General features: G+C 35.9%; 2 protein-coding genes across 4 annotated transcripts in view; one reads left to right on the top strand and one right to left on the bottom strand.

Annotated features, from left to right (window-relative positions):
• CSPP1 (centrosome and spindle pole associated protein 1) overlaps positions 1-26,468 on the bottom strand; it is a 195,678-nt gene that overhangs the window by 146,486 nt on the left and 22,724 nt on the right. The window lies entirely within an intron of this gene.
• Positions 1,594-26,468, top strand: part of PPP1R42 (protein phosphatase 1 regulatory subunit 42) — a 46,261-nt gene continuing 21,386 nt past the window's right edge. Inside the window, exons 1-5 of one of the 2 annotated variants that reach the window (XM_057734134.1) lie at positions 1,594-1,773; positions 11,947-12,164; positions 14,105-14,271; positions 15,534-15,672; positions 17,566-17,682. In XM_057734134.1, the coding sequence (XP_057590117.1) occupies positions 12,036-12,164; positions 14,105-14,271; positions 15,534-15,672; positions 17,566-17,682 (552 nt within the window). In that variant the 5' untranslated portion in view covers positions 1,594-1,773; positions 11,947-12,035. Of the gene's footprint in view, positions 1,774-11,946; positions 12,165-14,104; positions 14,272-15,533; positions 15,673-17,565; positions 17,683-26,468 lie in introns of those variants that run through there. The other variant, XM_057734133.1, reaches the window with a different exon arrangement.

Consider the following 26,468-nt stretch of genomic DNA (forward strand, 5'->3'; position numbering starts at 1 on the left):
GCTTTGCTTCTCTCTTCCATCCAAACTAGTTGGCATAGTTTTTAACTTGCTATTTCTCTTTCCCCCACTTTCTCCCTCACTGCCATTTATGCCCCTATGGTTTCAATGATCAATTCTATTCTGGAAACTATGAAACCTATCTCACCTCACATTTAACATGTGTAAACGAAATTCACCCACTTCCCTCCAGATTAATTGCCTCCCTCTCCACTTTCTCCAGTGTTGTTCCTTTATCCTCCATAACACCCAGGAATTATCGTCAACTTCTCCCTCCCTTTAACCTATCCAATCTCTCTTTATTAAATCATGCTTCAAGATGCCTCCTAAACTTGTTCATTCCTTGTCAGTTTCTTTGCCTTCTCCCCAATCCAGGCCAACACTGCTCCACAACTGGACATTAGCAACAATGTCATGAATAGGGTTAGGACATCTGTCCCCATCCCCCTGTCCCCCCCCGATGCTACTCTTACTGCATCATTCAGTGAGATATAAGGAAGGGGGATCTGTTCTTGAAATTAGGAGCTCAAGGGTAAATTCTCTCTCTGCCACCTCACATGTCACCTTCAGCATATTTCTTTTCTCTTTCTAGGCCTGAGAATTTCTTTATCTGCAATATTGCAAGTTGGACTGTCCACATGGGCTCTAAGCCTCCTTGTCATTCTAAAAATCTCCTACTCTGACACTCTGTTCAAGAAACAGCAATGATTCCCCAAAGTGCCCCCACCCTAAAGACCAGAGCTATTATGGTTTTCCAGCTTGTACCGTACCTTAATTCAGATTGTTCACTTTACCATATCCCTAATGAGCCCCAGCCTTTCCACTGCAAATGTCAGTTCCTTGTTCTATTGTTTTTCTCTTTCATTTGTAAATTATATATTTTCTAAATGCTTGGGAGTGACTGCTAATGTACAAGGCACTTTGTTAGGTTTTGGAAATAGCAAGGTAAAAGACATAATCCTTACCCTCAAAGAATTCACCATCGTACTGGAGATATGGGTAACAAACATATAATAGTGTGGTAAGTGCTATGCTAAAGAAGTTACCATATCCCGGCTGTTTGGGGGGCAGAAAAAAGCATCACTCAACAAGACTGAGTACCTAGGAAGGTTTCAGAAAAAATGCCCTAATTCCAAGCTGAGTCCTTTAATCTTAAAAGGGAAAACAAGAATTAAGGAGGAAAGGTGTGTCCTATTGCTACCCTGAGCAGCGGGGAAGGAAGGGTAAATTAGAACAGAGCATACTGAGCCAAGTGCCAGATTGTAAGTACTGCAGAGGGCAAGAATGTCACCCTAAGGAGTTTGTATTTTATCACAGGATAGGTGAAGTATGGGCTGTATTTTGATTCAGACCATTCGTTTCCTGCCCTATTACTGGGAAAACGGGGTAACTGGGCACTGAAACGTTCAAAGCTGATGGCAAAAATAATCCAGTAGGGGGAAATAGTGACCTGCCGAAAATTGTTCTGGCTACTGGTTGGTCTACGAAAACGCTAACGTGACCGATGCCTTACGGCCTCACCCCGCTAACTGACCTCCACTCGGACCCTGCCTAGTGGCTCGCACCAATCCCCGACTGCCACGACACAGAGGGCTGGGCCCGCGCGAGGCCACAAGAGGAGAGCGCTTCCGGAGGCCTCGCGAGATTTCTCGTGAGCCGCGGTTGACCAGGAGCGTCTGTCTGGTCGCCCAGCAACCGCACGAGGGCTGCGGAGGAGGCCTGGCACCCGCGAAATTCACCAAACCTGAGTTACCTACCCAGCTCATCCCGCGAACGGTGAGATGCCTTCAGGGGAGAAGTGTGGGAAACGAGGAAATCAGAGAGCCATGTTTCTCAAACTTACCCGCCTGTAAGACTTTCCTGGGGCACTTGCTAAAATGCACATCCCTAAGCCTTGTCTCCAGACATCTAGAATTTCCAGAAAAAGTCTGAAAGTCTGTATCTTAAACAAAGGACTAGAATCAGGCAAGGTTGGGAAGCAGCTCTAGGGGAGGGAGACACGGGTGTGGCAGCCGCGAAGCTGAGGGAGCGGGATTTGTGGGTTTGAAAAGGGGAAAGCCTCATAGCCATCAATTTAGAGCCTCTGTAAACCAGCGAGTTTGGGGCTACTTAAGGGAAATATACAAACTCAGTTTGGAAACGTCCCCCGCTTATAGCCTGTAAATGAAAGCCAAGGGGTCTACTAAAGTGGATTTCCAAAGCACCTGTGTAGCAGCTCTAAGCTGTCCCCACTGGCGATCTGGAGAGACAGAGACATCTTAGCAAATGGAGCCCTGAGATAACAAAGATATGTAGTAGGGAAAAACTATGGAAAAGCAGTTTCTCAAACTTTAGAAAATAATGAATCTCTTTTAAAAGAAAATCAAGGACATCTCACAAGTGTTGACAAAATTATTTTTATTATATTGTCCTAAAGTGTATCCAAATCCAAACTAGGTTCAGTTTAAACTCCTGAAGCATATAAATTCTCTAAAACAAACTATAGTATGAATAAAGTTTAATACTCTATTAACGAGATAAATAGTGGTGTTTTGATGAAACCAAATCCTCTCTTGTGGATTTGATTGCTACAATGTATATTCTTGTGAGTTTAACAGTCTCCATTGTTGTGTGTTATGGGTTGATTCAGTTCTCTCCCTTTCCAGAATCAAACCCCTCAAAGTTTGCCTATAGCTTGTTGATGAGGTCCATCAGCCTTCCCCTGGTTTAATAAATACTTCACATATATATATATATATATATATATATGTGTGTGTGTGTGTGTGTGTGTGTGTGTATGGTACATTAGCCTCTTTCCTTTTCTAGTTGTCTGAGAGAAATTTATTTCTATACAAACACCAATTTGTGCACTGGAACCTAGAAACAAGGTCCATTTACAGCATGGTCATTCATTAGGATTCAGATGATCCAAAATTTCTGTTTTAGCCCAGGTTAGAAACAGAGGCTGGAGGGGAAACTCATGTGATAACACTTTTTGGGAGGCTGTAATCTCAGGGAAGCAGGAGAGAGAAAGAAAAGGAAAGAGAGATGGAAGAAGAGCAAATAGAAGAGAATGTGCAACCCAGAAGTTCACAGCATGTTTTCAGAGGGATCTTTTGAAATGGCTGTGTCTCTTAAAAGTCCATGGGGAAAGAAGGGAGAATAAATCATTCATGGTTCCTGTCTCCCATTAGTCAAAGTTACTCCCAAAGGGCATCACTTGCTTCATAGTATAGGGTTGCTCCTGCATGGCCACTGTACAGCAGTCTCCTGCCTCGGCTGTAAGGGAGAAGCCCTGGGATGTATAAGCTCTTTACTATGTACATTTTTACCATAGTTACCAGTATAAAAAATATATTTGAAATTTCTAGAAAAGTTTCTAAAATTTTAAAATATGGGTCAAAGAAATCATATTTTTAAAATACTTTAAATATTTAAATATTTTTAAAAATACTGCATCTTGGCACATTAGCTACAGAGAATGTAATTCCTAAAAGAATGACATCTGCAATATAAACAAAAATAAATGATCTCAAAAAATGACTCAAAAAAAAAAAAACCCTTATGCATGGCCTTAATTAGGAGAAAATTATAAAACTATTGAAGTCATTAAAGAAGCACTCCTAAAATGAAGAGACATACCATAGTGATGGAAAAGATAACACTGTTAGAGAGTGCTTCACAAATTATTTATAAATTCAATGCAATTCCTAATAAAATTCTGACAGGATTTTTCACAGAACGTGACAAGTTGATTTTAAAATGTATATGAGAGAGTTAAGGAGGAGAGGATTCTGGGAAAATGGCAAAATAGGGAGCATCTATCTCCCCATGTAAACAACAGCTGCATCGGCAGAACCTGTCTGCTGTAACTATTTTAGAATGCTGGAGTCTGCTGAAGACTTACAACTTCCAGGGAGAGGCTTGGCCAGTAAACTGCATGAACTGTGGTTCATTTTGGTCAATTTCATATCTTACCTCTACAATAGTTACCCATCCCCTACACCCAACCCTGTGGCAGGAAGCTGTGCAGCAGTTTCTGGAGGATCTCACACAGAGCTTACAGGAGCCAAGTGGGCAAAAAGCGCACTATCCACCAAATATTGAGGATCTGCCCTCTAGTCACTGATTGCTACTTCTGATCACAGAGATGCAGACAAAGAGGTGCTACCTCTTCCCATTGTTGCAAGCCCCACTCCCTCTGGCTGAAGTGGCTTCCAGGGGGATTTAAAGGGCTACTGCCCCCTTCCCCCCTCTCCTTTATTTTTCTCTTTTTCCCCTTTTGGGAACCAGACATTAAACAGCAGATGCACATGAAGGGAAAAACAGAAAGTGACCTGTACATGCCAAGAGAAAGGTTCAGACTCAGAAAAGACCTGAGAAGACCTGAAGTTTGTACCTCAGGCTGATCTCGAGCACAGAGGTAGCCTGTAAAAAAAACAAAAACAAAAACAAAAAAAAACCAATAACCAAAACAATAACAAAAAACAGCAAACTCTGGGGAAGGAGGAGAATCTGATTTTCAGAGCTACCACATTATTAGATTAAAATGTCCAGTTTAAAAAAAAAAAGGCATACAAAGAAATGGGAAAGCATGGTCTATTCAAAAATACATAATCAGAAATTGTCTCTGAAAAAGACCTGATGGCAGATATACTAGACAAATACTTTAAAGCAACTGCCTTAAAGATGCTCAAAAAATGGTAATTTCTCTACCTAAAATTCTCTACCTAAAATTCTCTACCTAAAGAGGTAGAGAAAGTCAAGAAAATAATGTATGAACAAAATGGAAATATCAATAAATAGAAATCCTAAAATGAAATTCTGGAGCTGAAAAGTACAATAACTAAAATAAAAAATTCACTAGAGGGATTCAAAGGCAGATTTTAACAGGCAGAATAATCAATCAGTGAACCTGAAAATAGGATCATGAAAATTATTGAGTCTGGGAACAGAAAAAGAAAAATAGTGAAGAAAAGTTAACAGAGCCTAAGGAACGTGTGAGACAGCATCAACCAGACCAATGTATGCATTGTAGGAGTCCCAGAAAAAGGGAGGGTGCGAGGGGAGGAAGGAGGAGAGAAAGGGAAAGAGGGAGGGAGGAAATGGGGCAGAGAGAGTACTTGAAGAAATAATGGCTGAAAACTTCCCTAACTTGAAGAAAAACATGGCCCTAAACATGCAAGAAGCTCAGTGAACTCCAAGTAGTCAAAGAGACCCACACTGAGACACATTATCATCAAACTTTCAAAAGACAAAGAATTTTGAAAGCAGCAAGAAATAACTCATCACATACAAGGAATCCTTAACAAGATTATCAGCACATTATTTATCAGAAACCTTCAGGTCAGTAGACAGTGGGCCAATATATTCAAAGTGCTAAAGAAAAAAACCTGCCAACAAAGAATCCAGTATTGACAAAACTGTCCTTCAAAAGTGAGGCAAAAATAACGACATTCCCAGATAAACAAAAGCTGAGGGAGTTCATTACACTAGACCTGCCCTGCAAAAATGATCAGGGGAGTCCCACAAGGTACAAATGAAAGAACACTAGATAGCAATTTGAAGCCACATGAAGAAATAAAGATCTCAATACAGGTGAATACATGGGCAATTATAAAAGCTAGTATTTTTGTAACAATGGTTAGTAATCCCACTTTTTGTTTTTCTCTGTGATTTAAGAGACTAATATATTTTTTAAAAAATGAGTCTAAAACCTAGTGTCATTGTAACTTTAGTTTGTAAGTCCACATTTTATTACATAATTTAAGTGACTAATGCAAAAGAATTGTTTATGTTTTGGGGTACAAAAATGTAAAAATGTAATTTTGTGACATCAGCAACCAAAAAAGGTGGGGACAAAGCTATAAAGGAACAGACTTTTATATATTATTTAGGTTAAACTGGCATAAATTCAAATTAGAGTGATATAACTTTAGGATGGTAAATGTAATCCCCATGGTAACCACAAAGAAAATAGCTCTGGAATATAAACAAAAGAAAATGAGAAAGGAATTTATTTTCACTACAAAAAAATCAACTCAACAAAAAAGACAGGAAGACAGAAAACAAGGGGCAAAAAAGCTATAAGGCATATAGAAAGTAAATAAGATGACAGAGATAAACATTAATGCATCTAATGAAAAACCATCAAAATATAATACATGAAGCAAAAACTGACAACTGAAGAGACAAGTAGTTCTACAGTAACAATTATAGATTTCCATATTCTACTCTCAATAACAGATAAAACAACCAGACAAAAGTAAGGAAACAGACGTCTTAACATAATAAAGCAACTAGGTCTAACAGATACATACAGAATGTTCTACCCAACAACAACAGCAAGCATATTCTTCTGAAATGCACATGGGACATTTTCCAGGATAAACCATATGTTACGCCACAAATTAAATTTCAACAGATTTTAAAAGATAGATATACAAAATATCTTCTCCAACCACAATGGGATAAAGTTAAAAATCAGTAACAAAAAGAACACTGGAAAATTAACAATAAGCAACACACTTGTGGGTCAAAAAAGAAATCAGGAGAGAAATTAGAAAATACTTATAGATGAATGAAAATGAAAACACAATATACCAAAACTTATGGGACACAGCAAAAGCAATTCTGAGGGAAATTTATAGCTATAAATGCTGACAGAAAAAACAAGAAAGATCTCAAATCAATAAGCTAACTTTACAACTTAAGGAACTAGAAAAATAACTAAACCAAAGCTAGCAGAAAGAAAAAAATAAAAATTAGAGTATAGAAATATAAAAGAGAATATAATACAGAGAAAGCCAATTAAACCAAAAACTGGCTCTTTAAAAAGATCAACAAAATTGACAAACTTTTACCTAGGTGGACCAGGAAAAAAGACGCAAATAACTAAAATGAGAAATGAAAGTGGAGACATTACTACAAATTCTATAAAAATGAAAAGGATTATGAGAGTACTATGAACAACTGTATGCCAAAAATTGGGTAACCTGCATGAAACGAAAAAATTCCTAGACACACAAAACCTACAATCACTAAATCATGAAGAAATAAAATATCTGTATAGACATATAACTAGGAAGGAAATTGAATCAGTAATCAAAAATCTCCCAACAAAGAAAACCCTTGGCTCTGATGGTATCACTGGTGAATTCGACCAAACATTTTAAGAAAACACCAATCCTTCTCTAATTTTTCCAAAACTTTGAAGAGAAGTGAACACATTCTTACTCATTCTGTGAGGCCAGCATTACTGTGATACCAAAGTCAGACAAAGATACTACAACAAAAGAAAACTACAGACCAATATCCCTTATGAATACTGATGCAAAAATCCTCAACAAAACTACCAAACCAAATTCAGCAGCCTATTAAAAGGATTATACACCATGAATAAATGGAATTTATTCCTAGAATACAAGGATGGTCAATATATAAAAACCAATGAACATAATACACTGCAATAACAGAATGAAAGAAAAAAAACCACATAATGCAGAAAAAAACATTTGACAAAATTCAACAATCTGAATTTTCACAATAAAAACACTCAACTAACTAGTAATAGAAGGAAATTACCTCAACATGATAAAAGTCATAAGTGAAAAACCCAAAGTGAACATCAGATAATGGTGAAAGACTGAAAGCATTTCCTCTAAGGCAAGAATGTTCACTTTCACCACTTCTATTCAACATAATGCTGGAAGTTCTTGCCAAAAACATTTGGCAGGAAAAAGAAATAAAAGGCGTCCAAGATGGAAAGGAAGAAGTAAAATTATCTCTGTTTGCAGATGATATGATCTTATATATAGAAACTCTAAAGATTACACATACACACAAGTTAGAACTAATAAATGAATTCAGCAAAGTATCAGGATACAAAGTCAACAAACAAACATCAGTTGCATGTCTATACACAATGAACAACCTGAAAAGGAAATTTAAAAAAAAATCCGTTTACAATAGAATCAAAAAGAATAAAACAGTTAGGAATTAAGCAAGAAGGTGAGAGATTTATACACTGAAAACTACAAAACATTGCTGAAAAAATTTAAAGAAGACAAATGAAAACATATCCCCTCTTCAAGGACTGGAAGACTTAATATTGTTAAGATGTCAATAATATCCAAAGTGATCTACTAATTCAGTGCAAGCCTTATCTAAATCCAATGATGGGTTGTTTTTGTTTGTTTGTTTGTTTGTTGCAGAAATAGAAAAATGTATCCTAAAATTCATAAGGAATCTCAAGAGATCCAAATATCCAAAACAATTCTGAAAACGAAGAACAAAGCTAAAGGACTTGCACTTCCTGATTACTACAAAGCTATAATAATCAAAACAGCATGGTACTGGCATAAAGACAGACATATAAATGGATACAATAAAATAGAAAGCATAGAAATAAACCCTCACATATACAGTCAAATGATTTTTGACAAGGGTGTCAAGACCATTCAATGGGGAAAGGACAGTCTTTTCAGCAAATGAGGCTGGGAAAGCTGGATATCCACATGCAAAGAATGAAGCTGGACCCTTATTTAACACCATATACAAAGATTAACTCAAAATGGATCAAAGGCCCTAATGTGAGACCTAAAACTATAAAACTCATAAGGAAACATAGAGGAAAAGCTTCACAATATTGGATTTGGCAATGATTTCTTAAAAATCAATGGCACAGGCAGCAAAATAAAAAATAAGCAAATTATAGTTCATGAAAATTTTTAAAATTTGTGTTGTCAACAGAGTAAAAAGACAACACAGAGAATGGGAGAAAATATTTGCAAGTCACATATCGGATAAGGGATTGATATCCAGAATACACAGAGAACCCTTAAACCTCAAGTGGGCAAAGAACTTGAAAACATTTGCAAATCGTACACCTGGTAGAGGTCTACAACTCAACAAGAAAACAACCTGATTAAAAAATGGGCAAAGGATTTGAATATACATTTCTCCAAAGAAGATATACAAATGGCCAATAAGCACATGAAAAAATGCTCAATATCACTGATCATTAGGGAAATGCATATCAAAACTACAATGAGATACCACCTCACGCCCATTCGGATGGCTATCAAAAATACAGATAATAACAAGTGTTAGCAAGGATGTGGAGTTATTGGAACTCTTGTGCACTGTTGGTTGGAAAGTAAGATGGTAAAGCTGCTATGGAAAACAATATAGCAGTTACTCAAAAAATTAAAAGTAGAATTACTATATGATCCAGCAATTCTGCTTCTGTATATATACCAAAAAGAATTGAAAACAGTCTCGAAGAGATATTTGTATACCCATGTTCACAGCAGCATTATTCACAACAGCTAAAACATGGAAGCAACCCTAATGTCTATAGATGGGTGAATGGTAAGCCAAATCTGGTATATACATACAATGGAATATTATTATTGTAAAAAGGAAGGAAATTCTGACTTATGTTACAATAAGGATGAACCTTGAGGACATTATGCTAAATGAAATAAATTAGTCACAAAAATAAAATATTATTCCACTTATATGAGGTTCTTAGAGTCATCAAAATCATAGAGACAAAGTAGAATGGTAGTTGCCTGAGCCAGGGGGAAGGGGGAAAATGGAGAGTTATTGTTTAACAGGGATAGAATTTCAGTTTTGCAAGGTGAAAGAGTACTGGAGATAGATTGTGGCAATGGTTGTATAATATTATAAATGTATTTAGTAAAACTGACTGTATGCTTACAAAATGGTTAAGATGGTAAATTTTATATTTTACCATGATTAAAAAAATTGGAAAATAAAAAAGAGTTAAGAACCAAGAGAGAGATTATTAAGCTGTACTAATTTAGACAGTGTTGACCTGGGGATAGATAAATGAATAGAAGAGAAAAGAACCATGTATATAGTGCTGGGATAATTGGTTCTCCATAAGAAAAGAATAAAATTAAATCTCTATCTCACTTCTTATACATTAATCAATTCTAGATAAGACCAAAATGTGCAAAGCAAAACTTTAATATATTTAGAAGAAAATATAGGTCTTTTTCTTAAAATTACGATAGGGAAGGAGTTTCGTAATAAACTACAAAAAGCATAAAACATGAGCAAAAAAAGTCGATACATTTTACTGTATTAAAAAAATACAGCTTCCATTTTTTATAAGATGCCATTAAAAACAAACTGGAAAATAAAGGAGAAAACACAAGCTACAGCCTTGTAGATATAGTAGATATTTGCTACTATATAATCAACAAAACATTAGTATCCACTAGAAATACACATGTATCTAAAAATTATTTATAGAAAGAGAACCCAAAAGAAAAAACAGGCAAAATATAAGAAACCACAATTAGGACCTCCCTGCTGGTACAGCAGTTAAGGATCCGCCTGCCAATGCAGGGAACATGGTTGTGATCCCTGGTCCAGGAAGATCCCACATTCCCGAGTAGCAACTACGCCCGTGCACCACAACTACTGGGCCCGCACTCTGCAGCCTGTGGGCCACAGCTACTGAGCCCAGTCTCACTATCAGTCTCAGTACCGATCTGCAGCCTGTTAGGAACCAGGTCGCACAGCAGGAGGTGAGTGATGGGCCAGCGAACAAAGCTTCATCTGCCACTCCCCATTGTTTGCAATACCGCCTGAAACATCCTCATCCCCCCCACCACACACCCCTGCAACCCCCAGTCCATAGAAAAACTGTTTTCCACGAAACCAGTCCCTGTTGCCAAAAAGGTTGGGGACCACTGCTGTAGATTATATCTTGCATTCTGAAGAGTCTAAGGATACATTCTATATCTTAAAATACTTTATTGTGGGTATTTAATATAATATAACCTGGGTAATTATATGCCAATGTGTGAGAACACAAATTTATCTTTCATTGAATTAATTTTTTCCCTCTAGGCATTTATTTCGTGTCCAGAATAACACACAAATTGAGGTGTTTGGTTGGTGAAATTCCTGATACATTTGAGTAAAAATGCTTAATTTAAAACTGTATTTTGGTTACATATTTAATAAGAGAATATAAAACACAATTGGGGAAACTGGGATATTTATCACTTAAACAGCTACACTTTCTGGATGATTGAAAAAAAAATGGGTTATCTCAAACTTATGGACCACATACAGATAGCTTACCTAAAGCAATATTTTATTAATAGCATGTTTTCCTTTTTTAACAGCCCTAATATATTCCAGGTGAAACAATGCAAAGTGTTGACCTTACCTGTGAACAAAACAGTAGTAGCATAATGATAATAGCAAATGTTTACTGACCTATGTACCAGGTACTCTATACATGATTACCTCATGTAATCCTCACAATACCCCTTGGAAGTAAGTACTATTATCCTAATTTTATAACAAAATGAGGTAACATGCCCAAGACTGCCTAAGCAGTGAGCAGTGGATCCAAAATGTGAACCCAGTCAGTCTGGGTTGAGAAACACTGCATTATGTTGCCTCTTTCTGGATTACAAGTTGTAGTAATATAAAATGTCAAGGCCAGCTCCATTTTCAAGTATTTTCATCACTCCTATGAATACACCCAAGGTTTTCATACCATGTGTTATGATTTGGGAGACTAATAAATATGATCACCTGGTCTCACTTTCAACTGTGACTAACTTGAGTGGTTTGAGAGACAAATCTCTGGGCCTTAGTTTCTTCACATGAGAACACTAAATGATACTGAGGTCCTTTTCAACTCCAAGAGAGAAAAATAATCCTTTAAAAGAGGACCACAATAACAAGTCAACACTAGGGAAAGGAAAAAATTTAAAAGTAAAAGTGAATGTGCATGGTGATTTAATTAATTTTGGTGTTTTAAATCTTTTTATGAGAAGAATTAAGGCTATAAACTTAGAAAACCCCTAAAAATGTCTATGAGCTAGTTTATCAAATAGTTTTATATAAGAAAAGTAGTCAAAATAATTTTTCCTAAATTGCTATGTACATAATACTTTTTTTTTCTTTAATTTTTAGAAAGTTGGGCATAAAACAATACCTAAACCTGCTTCTTAACATGGTATCAGAAGAGAGCTATTGCCGAGAGTTTGATTTATAGAGAAATCATGGTTCGACTGACCTTGGATCTAATTGCCAAAAATAGCAATCTTAAACCCCGAAAAGAAGAAACCACTTTACAATACCTGAAGAAAATAACTCATATAAATTTTTCATACAAAAATATAGATGCAATTGTAAGAACTCTGAAATTATTTCCTATTTTTATATAAATAACAATGTAAAGTTTAGAAATTGGTATCAGGGCCTACCTTTCTATGAATTATATTTTGATTAGTCAGCTTTATGTTTTTATTTTAGTTTCCTGCTTGTGATGTTAAACTTTAAAAATTAAGTCTCTATAAAATATACCATTGTAATTGTCAAATATATGTGTTAAATACATATGTTCCCTTAAAATACTTTATAGTGTAGCAAACTAGATTTGGAGAAGTATATGCTGGAAAATAATTTCAAAGATAATTACTTTTGTATAATTTCAGAATTTGGAAGTCATTTGGAATATGAATTTTTAAACATAGCAAAATATTAAGAATTAATATGTAAGTACCATATTTCAGAACATTAACAGACATCTTTTTTGCACATAATTTGACAGGTTATAGAAATGTAGGTTATACCATGTCAGTTAGAGCAGACAAGATTATGTCTACTTGGATATATACTCTGTGCTAAGCTAATTTTCCCTGTGCTAAGCTAGTTTTTTGGCTTTAATTTGGAAAATTTTAAGGGCAGCAATAACCCTTTTAGGCCATTTGTATTGGTATCCATTGCCTATAACAAAATGCTAAGGACTACAGATAAGTGAAATTTTCTTGGAAGCATAAGCTACATGAGAGCAGGGATCATATTTTTGTTTTTTTCATGTCACTCTAAATCCCCCATCCAGTACAGTGCCCGACTCATACTAAGTGCTTAAATAAATATCTATTGAATGAATGAATGAATTAAAAAAACACTAAAGCTCCAGGCAAAATTGTCAGTTAAGACAATTGGGTGTTTTTTTTTTTTGCAGAGACCTTCCTCAGCTCCCATTCTATATTCCTTTCCAGGTTCCAAGTGAGCCTTCTCTCTAACTGCCCAAACCTCATGTTTCTTTTTTATTGCCCAGAGAACTCTGCTTCACGTACCATCACAGACTTTCTTCAGAGAGTCTCCATTTAACAACCTTTTGTCCCCTCACAATCAGTGTTCCTTCAGTGTAGATGACCTCTGTTAGGAGGAAAGCAAACTGGTTAAAATTATTCAACCAGTTCCCAAGATGTGGCTATATTTTAAAAGATCTTAACTTAATGAAACGTGAGACATTTTTGAGCTGAATTTCACTTTACCTCTTGCCTACTTACTCTAGGCTAACTCTACCACCACACAAGAAATGACACTTTTAAAAATACTTTTAATCATTTTCTTACCTCAAAAGTAAGCGGTTCATTTATAAAACACACATAAATACATATAAAATACATATAAAAAGAAAGAAATTGACTTATCCTTCCATGCAGAGAAAACCACTATTAATATTTAGGTGATGGCCTTTCAGTCTTTTTTCTAGGCATATATTCATATAATTTTACAATAATGGGTCATGTTGAATGTACTGTTTTCATTTTATTATGAGATTCCAGAAGATATTACTAACGAAATTAAAGGATAATTAATGGTTATACAGTATTCCCTTTAATAGCATTATCATAGTTTGTTTACTTATCCATTGTTCTTGAATATCTAGATGACTTCCAGTGGTTTATCAGTATTATAAACCACAACAGTTTATTTCCAATCCTACAGAAAGATTAAGCCCTGATTCACAATGTTGAAGCAATAATCTGTTAGATGCTTCAACTTCCAGAGGAGCCTAATTGCTTTCAAGGAAAACTGCTTGCATTGGGAAAATCTTTCTTAACAAATACAATTTTATTGATAAGGTTACAGAATACTAAAACCTAGAGCTAATTTCATAATCATTCTAGTCTTATTTTGACTGTGTTAAGAACAGGAATTCTGTTCGTTTATACTAACCTTAATTAAATGTGTAGAATGATTAAGTGAAAAACTTTCTTAAGAACACAAGTTTTCAGGAGAAATTAAGTATAACCTGTTTTTGTTTTTCTTTTAGGAGGACCTCTCTCTTTGTAAAAATCTTAGTGTTTTATATTTGTACGATAACCGTATTAGTAAAATCACTAACCTGAATTATGCCACAAATCTGACCCACTTATACCTACAAAACAATTGCATTTCATGTATAGAGAACCTCAGGTCATTAAAGAAACTGGAAAAACTGTAAGTACATTTATTTCTAAGTAATGCAATTGTCATCATTACAGTAATATTTTTGCATGCAGACATTTCCTTTATCTACCTCATTTTTATTCTTTTACAGTATTATTAGTACTAAATAGTTATACATGTAATACTTGACAATTTGTGTTTTATTAACCCTGATACACTTCTTTTGCAGGAGACTGAGTTGTCTTAAGGGCTTATAGGGATACCTGAAATATGTTTCTTTAGGCCCAACTGGTGAAAAAAGTTTCCATGGAACCCAAATGAGTTCTGTGCCTTTTAGGCACATCTCAAAAGGGCAGGGTCATAGAACTGATAATGTTGAATACAGATTTGACTGTAAGAGACATTTACTGTTTATGATGATTTTAATTAAACAGTGAGGCCCAGTGGATCCAAATTCCCCAGATTAGAGGAACGATCAGTGCTTCTCGAAAAGCAGGACAAGGGCCTCAGAATGGAGAAAAAAAAGTGGGGTGAGAGATGCTTATTAAAAATTCAGATTGCTATATAAAACAAATAAGCAACAAGGATTTACTATACAATGCAGGGGAATTACATTCAATATCTTATAATAACCCATAATGGAAGAATAATCTGGAAATATATATATATATCTGAATCACTTTGCTGTACACTTGAAACTAACACAATATTGTAAATCAACTATACATCAATCAAAAAAATGCAGATTGCTGGATTCCAACCTAGGTAACCAAATCAGAATCTCAGGAGGTTAGGCTCAGAAATCTTCATTTTTAAATGTATGACCCACATGATTCTTATGCACTCAACACAAGAGGAGCAGTGGTAGATAGGACTATTCCAATTCTCTCACTTTAAAAAAATAAACATTTCTAAGACTTAAGAGTAAGAATCAAATAAATAAACTTTTCATTGATTCAATATAAAGAGAACATTCTGCATGTACAGTTAACCCTTGACCAACATAGGTTTGAACTGTGCAGACCCACTTACACATGGGTTTTTTCCAATAGTAAATAACATAGTACTACACTATCCATGACCCATGGTTGGCGGAATCTGCAAATGCGAAGTAACCAGGGATACGAAGTGCCCACTATAAGTTATATGCAGATTTTCCACTACATGGAAGTGGGCACCCCTAACCAAACACCCCCACACAATGTTCAAAGGTCAACTGTATAATTTTCACATAGCTCAATGACTTTATGTTTTTATCACGTTTCTAGACCATGATGCTCTCAGAATGTCTAAAAATGTTTTATATTTTGCAGCTACCTGGGAGGCAATTACATTGCTGTCATAGAAGGCTTAGAAGGATTAGAAGGACTAAGAGAGCTTCATGTTGAGAGTCAGAGGCTTCCCCTTGGAGAAAAGCTCCTGTTTGATCCAAGAACTCTTCAATCTCTGGCAGTAAGGCCACATTTGAGTATTCTGACAAAGAATACAATGATCAATAATCACAATGAAAAAAGGAAGGTGAAGGTATATCTGGATGTTGTACACATTCTGCACGTTTATATGGCCAGTTGAGAATTTGAGAGCTAAAACTAATTTTTCCTACATAATTTCTCAGAGACTCAGCAGCTATAAAGTAAGAATAATAATTACTGCCTCTAGGGTAACTGGAAGGATCAAAAGAAGGATGTGGAAAGGTTAGATAAAATATGAATCGTAATACAGATGTTAACATTCATATTTTGACTTTGGTGTGATCATGATGATTCAAAATTTTAAATTTTAGGGAAAAAAGCCTAAGGAAAGAGGAATGCACAATTATTTGGAAAAATTTAAACAACCTAGAGAATCATTATAATGATAAGTCATTTTCTCCCTGAATTCTGATTTGATTGTAGGTTGCGTTGCGTACAGCTCTGCCTCATCCAAAGCAGGTAGATCTAGGAGCACAGATATGATGCTCCAGCTGTCACCTGACAACCAGTCACATCACATGGAGGTGTCACAATGAGTGTGGAAGCCAGGGAGCCAGAGGGCATCATGGAGGCTTTTACTAATTACCTCAAAACAAGATTTGATAGGATATGCTACCTTCAATTCTGGGGCAAGGGATGTAAATGGAACAGCTTTTGATGGTTTTATTTTAGAAGGCCCAGAAATGGAGGGCAGTAGAAGGTTTTTTTTAAACCAAATTTGTAACAGTTGAGGGGTAGTGCTTTAAATTGGAAAAGGAAGGAGTGATCTGATTTCTGTCCTGCCCTCCCTACTACCCCATAGAAATAACTGTGTCTCAGCTCAACCTCAGCTGAACCAAGTAGACTCACCCCACTGTGGGGAAGGCTACTTTTACTACAGGTTGCCACTGAAAACGATTTTGCTTGCTCATTTTTGCACAGATTCAAGCAGATTCCGAAACTCTAAATATAAGGTATATGTTTTAAGCTGTACTTCAAGTCTTAAAAAGTATCAGGTATCAGTAAGTATCTTCTCTAAAGGTTGGCTATGTGTGGACACTGGGTGGTAGTCTCCATCTCAGTAGAGAATCCTGGGCCTTAGATTTTTAAGATGGCTCTGATCTAGTGTGGTCTATTGCATATTTATGCCATCATTAACAGCTGATGTTGAATTTCTTAATTAGATAATTATTATTTTAACTGGTTTCTGAACATATGGATTACCAAGAGAAAACTATATAGAGAGATAAAAATAAAAGCAGATATTCTTTCAATTCTTAGTCATGTTTCCTATTTAGAAAAATAAAAATAAAAACTATTTCTCCCAGGGACTTCTCTGGCAGTTGAGTGGTTAAGACTCTGCACTTCCAATGCACGGGGTATAGGTTTGAGCCTTGATTGAGGAACTAAGATCCCACATCCCGCGCAGTGCAGCCAAAAAAACCCCAAAACAAATGAACAAAAACTATTTCTCCCTAACCTTTGTGATATTTAACACAAAATGATAATTTGCTTAAACTGAAATAAGCATTTTTTTCTATATTATGCTATCACTTGCTTATTGGGACATCTTTTTTCTCTCTTTGCTTCTTTCTTGGCTTCTTTCTATAAATTTCTCTTATTTCTTGGAAGAGAAAAATCAGACTTACGAAGGAACTTTAGACAAAAATAGTAAGTTACATTACAATTACTATAGCTCTAAAAGTTCCATCTGAAAAAAAAAATACGACATAAAAAAAAAAAGTCTCCAAGGATTTTTATTTTCTTGCCTAAAGAGCAAAACAGCCTGAACTGATAAATTTAAAATTTTTCACAGATTAGGATTTCTGGTTTCTACATATTGTATTTAATTAGACTATTTATTAATCCTAATTTACTTTTACTTTTCTTACAGAAATCCCTCTCTATATTGAATATCAGCAATAATAATATTGATGACATAAGAGACTTAGAAATACTAGAGAATCTTCATCAGCTCATAGCAGTTGACAACCAACTTCTGCATGTGAAGGTAAGGTAAAGAAAAAATTTTAAATATTTACATGAAATTGTGAAAATAAGAAAAATACTTATTTCACTAAATAACTATAAAATGTATTACTTTAAAAACTATTCTGAATTTGTTCTAAAACTAGTTTATGAATCTTTACATCTTAATGCATTTATTTGCATAATTCTGCTGTCTTACCTGGTTTTCTCTTTCACACCCCAATGCCTCCATCACTCGCCAACAGAAAAATGTTTCTCTGAGAAGGAAGTATATGCTTTTTCCACTCTATATTATTTTTCTATCAGATGTTTCCCTCTGGAAACTAGATTTTTGCCCCTTAACTCTGATCTCCCAACGAATAAGTTTCTAATAACTGACTAGACCTGAACTCTCCTGGTGCTCCTCCATGGGGAACACCTGGATCTTTAATTTATTCTAATTCACACTAGCTATACTCAGGCCATGTTATATTATGCCATATCATGCGATATTCATTCAAACGTGTGTTGGGCACCTACACATTTGCCAGACACTATACTACTCCATGTATTGTTAGAAGAGAAGAAGAAAGAGTACAGTTCCAGAGATTTAAAAAAAAAAGAAAAAAAACCCATAGTCAACAAGTGATAAGACTACAATGTGATTCTATTTTCATAAGTATTCTGGTATCACTAACTTAGCCTGGGGCTAGGGAAGGCTTCCTGGAAACAGTTGTCTGTGAGCTGAACCACTGCCAAGACCTCACAGTTTCTGGTTCGGCAATGGGGTGGGCGGTGATATAACTTCTTTATATAGAACCATAGGAGGAATAATAGACTTCTTTCCCCCATAAACAGAGCTCTTGTTTCAAAAGCACTTTCAGACAGCTATCCACTAACCCTAAAAAAGTTACCCCTGGTCTTGTTTCCAAATTCAGGACTATTACCTGACTCATAACTACTGTAAGCAGTATATAATTATGAAAAGAAATATTATTCGACTACAAATGAAATCCCCCATATATTCAAAGTGCCACTGAACAATCATGGTAGATGTTTAAAATAAAAAGAAATAAGGAAGCATGACTCAGTCATTTCAACTTACCACATGAAGGAATTAAGAAGTTCATGGGATAAATTCTGCATTCAAAATATTTTAAATTTTAGACTGCTCTTCTCTGTTTTTTCATTGGGGATTTCGTATTCATCAGAATTATTTAATTTTCCTATGATTGCACAGTATTTATATCAATACTGTGATAGATGGGTAATCTTATATAAGATACCGTACACTGTATATGTGATCCTATTCAAAGCGACAAAGCCTGGAGTTTAGGTATTTGATTAAGTAGAGAGGACCTGGAATGTGCACAGTGTTCTACATTCACCCCATGGGAAATGGGAACAGAATAGCTAAACACAGCAGCTTACCTTCCCTGGGGAGAGAACAGTGGAGAATTCTGGTCTCCCAAATTTGCAAGATGAGTATTTTCCCTAAATGTTTTTGAAGCCCAGGTTCTAAGCACAATGCTTGGCAAATGTTCAGTAATGAGTGGGAATATATGACTATATCTTGAAAGATCGGTTAGTTGTTAATTATCATAATTACCAAGATTCAATGAAGTTATTGTCATTATTTTTAAAGTCTTATTCTATTACGCTTTAAACTCTGAATAGAAAAGGAGAGTTTGTTAACAGGTCAAAAATGCTAGCCTCTAAATGATCCCAAAGGAAGTTTTTCTGAATGACATTAAAACTAAGGTATTTTTACCTACAGTGGTTTTTTAAGGCCAAGTTAATGTGAGATTAGAAAGGAAGTTATAGGGGCCAGATCATAAAGATCATTTTAGGCCATGGTCATGAGGTTGCCTATATTCTAAGTGCAAAAGAAAGTCACTGAAAAGATTCCATTTTTTAAAGATTTTCCTATCAGCTATGTGAAGAATGGGTTGCAAGAATGACAGCAAATATGGGGATATGTGTATAAAAACAGATGATTGAACTTGGTGTGTGCCCCCCCAAAAATAATAAATAAATAAATAAAATTTTAAAAAATAAAAACAAACAAAAAAATCAAGTTCATGGTGTGCAGAATAAAGAGGATTATATTAATTTACTAGTTCTCAAAGTTCCATTATGAAGATACCCTGTTGAATTTTTTTCTTCCACAATGTCAATGCTTTAAAAGAGTTTGCTTTTCAAATAAACTTTCTTCTATTAAATTGAAAAAAAAAAAAGAATGACAGCAAAGATCAATTGGAAACTATTGCAGAGGTTAAGTAAAAGATGGTTGCTTGGAGATAAAAAGGAGTAGATGAATTCAAGGTACATTTAGGTTGAACTCATAGAATTTGCTGATTAGTAGGATGTGTAGGAATAAAGAAAAGAAGAATCAAGGTTTCTGTGTGAGGAACTAAGGAGACAGTGGTAGTCTTTACAAGTTGGGGAATTCAAGGGAAGTAATAAAAGAATTCCTTCTCCTGAGATGCCTATTCAGTATTGAAATGGACATGTAAAGTAGGCATCTGGAGTTCAAAGGAAAAGCAAGATTGGAAAGTTTGGGAATCACCAGCATTTAAATGATATTTAGAGTCATGGGACTGAGTGAGAGACAGAATAAATGAAGCCACTCCAATATTTAGAGATCATTTAGATGAGAAGGCACTAGTAGCAGTCAATGATGTAGGAGAAGACAGAAAAAGGGGGTTTAAGGAAGAGGGAATGGCCACTTGATTTGAATGTTGTTGAGTGGCTGACATGAGGGCAGATAAGAGGTTAACAGAAATGCACTGAATTTGGACAATGGTGAGATTACATCTGGTCAAGTATGTTTTTTGCATATGTCAGAATAGAGCACTTTAACAGGTGTTTGCATTGCTTTTTCTTCTAACCAAAGCCCCACACACCTGTTAGAAACTTCTTTCCATGTTATGGATTGAGAAATTTCAGGCTTTTTATGAAATATTTCCCCATACCTGAAATTTCAATATATAAACTAAAGGACAAGAGAAGGGAAAATTAAAAGGCTAAAACATCTTAAAAACAAAGTTACAGGGGACAGGTTTAATTTGTGAAGAAGGTGAACCAGAGAGGCTGTGGTTCAAAAATCATACTTCTGTGTGTATTAAATAAATCATATTAAATAAATCATATTCATAGGGACCTGCCTGGTGGTCCAGTGGTTAGGACTCCATGCTCCCAATGCAAGGTGCCCAGGTTCGATCCCTGATCAGGGAACTAGATCCCATATGCCGCAACTAAGAGCCCGTATGCCACAACTAAAGATCCTGCATGCAGCAACGAAGATTCCGTGTGCCACAACTAAGGTCCAGCACAGCCAAATAAATAAATTAATTAAAAAAAAATCATATTCATAAACAAAAACATTTCTTCAAAGAAAACTCCAAGCCCAGATGTTTCCATTGATGCATTCTATCATACACTTAAAAAAAGAAATTATATCAAAACTACACAAACTATTGACACTTCAGAAAATATTTAAGCAGGGAATACTTCTCAACTCCTGTTATCAGGCTAGCATCATCCTATCCCCAACAATAATACAAGTAAACTACAATGAATAAAATAAAAACAATATTCCTCATGAACAAAGATTCACAAGTCCCTACCAAAATATTATCAAATAAAATCCAACAATATATAAGAAGATTATTCATAATGACCAAGTGAGATTTATCCCAGAAATCAAAGATTGGTCTGACATTCAAAAATCATTGTGATGCACCAAACAAATTAAAGGAAAAATATTTTATGATCATCTCAACAGATGCACAAAATGCATTTTTCAAAGTTCAACAAATTATAAATAGAAGGGGACTTAACATTATAATCGGCATTCATGTAAAATCAACAAATAACATCATACTTAATGATTAAAGACTGGAAGCTTTCCTCCTCAAGACAGAGGATAAAGCAAGGATGTTTACCCTGCTTTATAGAAGGCTTAGCCAGCGCAAAATAAGGCAAGAAAATGAAACAACACTCAGTTTGGAATGGAAAAAGTAAAACTGTCTTTATCTGCAAACTACATGATCGGGTATATATTTAAAATCATAAATCTATAAAAGCTATTAGAACTTATAAAATAAATTTAGTAATGCCATAGGATACAATGTGTGGTCAATATGCAAAAATTGATTCTCACATACTAGCAATGAACAAGTGGAAAATGATTTTTTTTTAAATACCATTTACAATTTATGTCAAGAAAGATTAAATATTTAGGGATAAATTTTTAAAAATACATACAAGAGGTACTTCCCTGGTGGTGCAGTGGTTAAGAATCTACCTGTCAATGCAGGGGACACGGGTTCAATCCCTGGTCCAGGAAGATCCCATATTCTGCAGAACAACTAAGCCCATGCACCACAACTACTGAGCCTGCGTTCTAGAGCCCGAGTCACAACTGCTGAGCCCATGTGCCATAACTACTGAAGCCTGCACTCCTGGAGCCCCTGCTCCACAACAAGAGATGCCACTGCGCTGACAGGCCCACACACCGCAACGAAGAGTAGCCCCCCACACCTCCCCACTGCCGCAAACAGAGAAAGCCCAGGTGCAACAATGAAGACCCAACACAGCCAATAAATAAATATATATATTTATTTAACAAAATACATGCAAGAGCTGTACAATAAAAACTACAATGTTGGGGAAAATTAAAGAAGACCTAAATAAATGGAGAGATAACATTTTCATGGATTGGAAGATTCTATATAATTAAGGAGCTAATTCTTTCAAAATTAATCTATACAATCAACATAATCCCAATCAAAATCCCAGCAGATATTTTTTTAATTGACAAGCTGATTCTAAAGTTTATATGATAATGCAAAAGACCTAAAATACCAAAACAATATTGATTAAAATAATTAATGCTGGAGAACTGACACTACCTGATTTCATGACTTTAACATTATAATAATCAAGACAATATGGTATTGGCATAAGATGGACACAGAGATCAGGGAAACAAATTAGAGACTTTATAAATAAATCTATACCTATGTTCAACTTTTTTTTTTTTTTACAGCGGTTTTAAGGTAATTCAATGAGGGAAGGATAATCTTTTCAACAAATGCTGGTGGAACAACGAGACATCCAAACAGTGAGACTTCACCCTTCATACCACGTACAAACTTACTCAAAATAGATCATATCCAAGTTTAACTGCTAAAAAATAAAAAGTTCTAGGAAAAAAACAGATAAAGAGTTCTTTAAAAGAAAAAAAAATGACCTATAAAAAACTGATAAACTAGACTTCATCAAAATTTAAAATTTCCTTTTTGAAAGATATTATTAATGAAACAGTGAACCACAGAGAGAAAATATGAGCTCTCATGTACCTGACAATTTTTATCCAAAATATATTTTTAAAAACTCATACAACTTTAGGGCATCCCTGGTGGTGCAATGGTTAAGAATCTGCCTGCCAATGCAGGGTACATGGGTTTGAGCCCTGGGTTGGGAAGATCCTACATGCCACAGAGCAACTATGCCCATGGGCTACAACTACTGAGTCTGTGCTCTAGAGCCTGGGAGCCACAACTATCGAGCCCACATGCCACAACTACTGAAGCCTGTGCGCCTAGAGCCCATGTTCCGCAACAAGAGAAGCCACTGCAATGAGAAACCAGTGCACCCCAACGAAGAGTAGCCCCACTCACCGCAACTAGAGGAAGCCCAAGCACAGCAACGAAGACCCAACGCAGCCAATAAATAAATAAATTTATTTATTTATTTAAAAAAATACTCTTACAACTTTATAGTAAGAAGACAAGCAACACATTAAAAATAGGCTAAAGGGACTTCCTAGGTGGCACAGTGGATAAGAATACGCCTGCCAATGTAGCAGACACGGGTTCGATCCCTGCCCCAGGGAGATACCACATGCCGAGGAGCAACTAGGCCCGTGCGCCACAACTACTGAGCCTGTGCTCTAGGGCCCATGAGCCACAACTATTGAGCCCACGTGCCGCAACTACTGAAGCTCATGTGCCTAGAGTCTGTGCTCCACAACAAGAGAAGCCACTGCAATGAGAAGCCCGCACTCTGCAACAAAGAGTAGCCCCCGCTCACCGTAACTACAGAAAGCCCGTGTGCAGCAATGAAGACCCAACATAGCCAATAAATAAATAAATTTATTTAAAAAAAAAAAGCATATACTAATGGTCAATAAACACAGGAAAGATGCTCAGTATCATTATTCATCAGGAAAACACAAATTAAAATGAAGATGTGATACCACTACACATCCACTAGAATGGCTAAAAAATAAACTGATTTGCAGAATCAATTTTGGATGTGGAGCAACTGGAACTCTCATTCATTGCCAAGTAAAATGTAAAATGGTACAACCTTTTTGGAAAACAGTTTAATAGTTTCTTAAAAATGTACTTACCATATGACTCAGCAATCCCATTCTTAGGTATTTACCCACGTGAAATGAAATGAAAACCTATGTTTACCCAAATACTTGTATGCAAATCTTTATAGTAACTTTATTTGTAATTTTGGAAACAACCAGATTTTCCTCAAACTATATTCCATACAATAGGATATCACTCAGCAATAAAAAACAATAAACTACTGATACACACAATGACATAGACCAAAAAAAAAAAAGAAAACCCACACTATACTGAGTGAAATAAGCCAGACCAAAAAAAAAAAAAAGAAAGAGTACATACAGTATGACCCCATTTATATTTATATGAAAGTCTTGGAAAGTAAAAACAAATGTATATAGTAGCAACAGATCAATAACTGCCTGATGGGCATGGGAAGAGACTGACTGGAAAGGGCCATGAGTGAATCTTTTAGGTGATGAAAATATTCTTTCTTGATTATGGCTGTTGTTGTATGGATGCATATGGTTTGGTCATTTAAATAAATGTATTTTGTTATATGTAAATTATAATTCAATAGTTAATTTTAATATTAGAAAAAAATTTCAGAACCAAAGGACATGAGTTTCCAGATTGAAACAGTCTCCAAAATCCCAGCACAGTGGATGAAAACTGACCCACACCCAGGTCTATCCTTAAAAGTTTTTGGAACACCAGAAATACAGAGTTCCTAAAGGTTTCTACAGAGGAAAAGAGGAACATAACACAAAGAATCAGGAATCAAAATGGAATCAGAATTATCAGACTTTTCATTCTGGAAGACAGTAGAATAATGTCTTCAAATGTTTGAGGTAAAAATATTCTCAATCTACGGACTTCCCTGGCGCTGTGGTTGGGAATCCTCCTGCCAATGCAGGGGACATGGATTCGAGCCCTGCTCTGGGAGGATTTCACATGCCGCAGAGCAACTAACCCCTTGCGCCACAACTATTGACCCTGTGCTCTAGAGCCTGTGAGCCACAACTATCCAGCTCATGTGCCGCAACTATTGAAGCCCACACGCCTAGAGCCTGTGCTCCGAAACAAGAGAAGCCACTACAATGAGGAGCCCGTGCACCACAATGAAGAGCAGCCCCCACTCGCATCAACTAGAGAAAGCCCATGTGCAGCAACAAAGACCCAACACATCCAGTAAATTAATTAATTAATTTAAAAAAATATTCTCAATCTAAAATGACATAGTCAATTTTTCAAGCAATTATGGAGGTATGAAACATTTTTAAAACGCAAGTTCTCAAAAAAATTTATGTCCCACATACCCTTTTTTAGGCAGCTCTTGGAAAATGTGTTCCACCTAAACAGGAGAGAAAAAAAGGAAAAGGGAAGACATAGGATCTAGGAAACAGGAGGAAGGCTAAAGAAATTCCCAGGATGAATTTGAAGGGAATTTGAAGTGAAGGGATGTCCTAGGAAAACATATACTAGCCCAGATTGCCTCAGGCTGAATTGGTGATAAATACATAGAAAACTAAGCAAATAAATAACCAACCAAGTTTAACTGTAGGGAAAACAAGAAGCAACCACAGTGCATTATGTGGTTTAGCTTTGAACAATATTTAACTGATCTTGATAATATGGTCAATGGATATTAATCTTATTAACAATTTAAGTATGACTCTTGACAGGATGGAGGAAGAGAAGAGTTGTAGGGGTTGGAATAGTATTTATGAAAACTAAATCATCATCTTCCATAGTAGGAATTCAGTAGATAAATATCTAAGATTTAAAAATCAATAAATAGCAGTTTGTATTTAGCAACATGGAGGTAAGTGTGCATAGAAATAGCTGAAGAAGTTGAATGTCATTTTAAGCCCTAAGGTACTCTTTACATTTTGTTATAAACCCTATGGTTTTAGTTGATTCTTTGTGTTGATTGTATTACTTTAATTTAAAAAAAAAACATAATTTAAAAAAGAGTGAAGGGGCTTCCCTGGTGGTGCAGTGGTTAAGAATCTGCCTGCCAATGCAGGGGACAAGGGTTCGAACCCTGGCCGGGGAAGATCCCATATGCCATGGAGCAACTAAGCCCGTGTGCCACAACTACTGACCCTGTGCTCCAGAGCCCTCGAGCCACAACTATTGAGCTGAAGTGCCACAACTACTGAAGCCCATGTACCTACAGCCCATGCTCTGCAACAAGAGAAACCATAGCGATGAGAAGCCAGTGCACCACAACGAACAGTAGCCCCTGCTCTCCGCAACTACAGAAAGTCCGTGCACAGCAACAAAGACCCAACACAGCCAATAAATAAAAGAAATAATTAAAAAAAAAAAAAGGGAGGGACTTCCCTGGTGGCGCAGTGGTTAAGAACCCGCCTGCCAATGCAGGGGATGAAGGTTCGATCCCTGATTTGGGAAGATCCCATATGCCACGGAGCAACCAAGCCCTCAAGCCACAACT

Source organism: Hippopotamus amphibius, chromosome 5 (genome assembly GCF_030028045.1).
Source record: "Hippopotamus amphibius kiboko isolate mHipAmp2 chromosome 5, mHipAmp2.hap2, whole genome shotgun sequence".
Classification (NCBI taxonomy): domain Eukaryota; kingdom Metazoa; phylum Chordata; class Mammalia; order Artiodactyla; family Hippopotamidae; genus Hippopotamus; species Hippopotamus amphibius.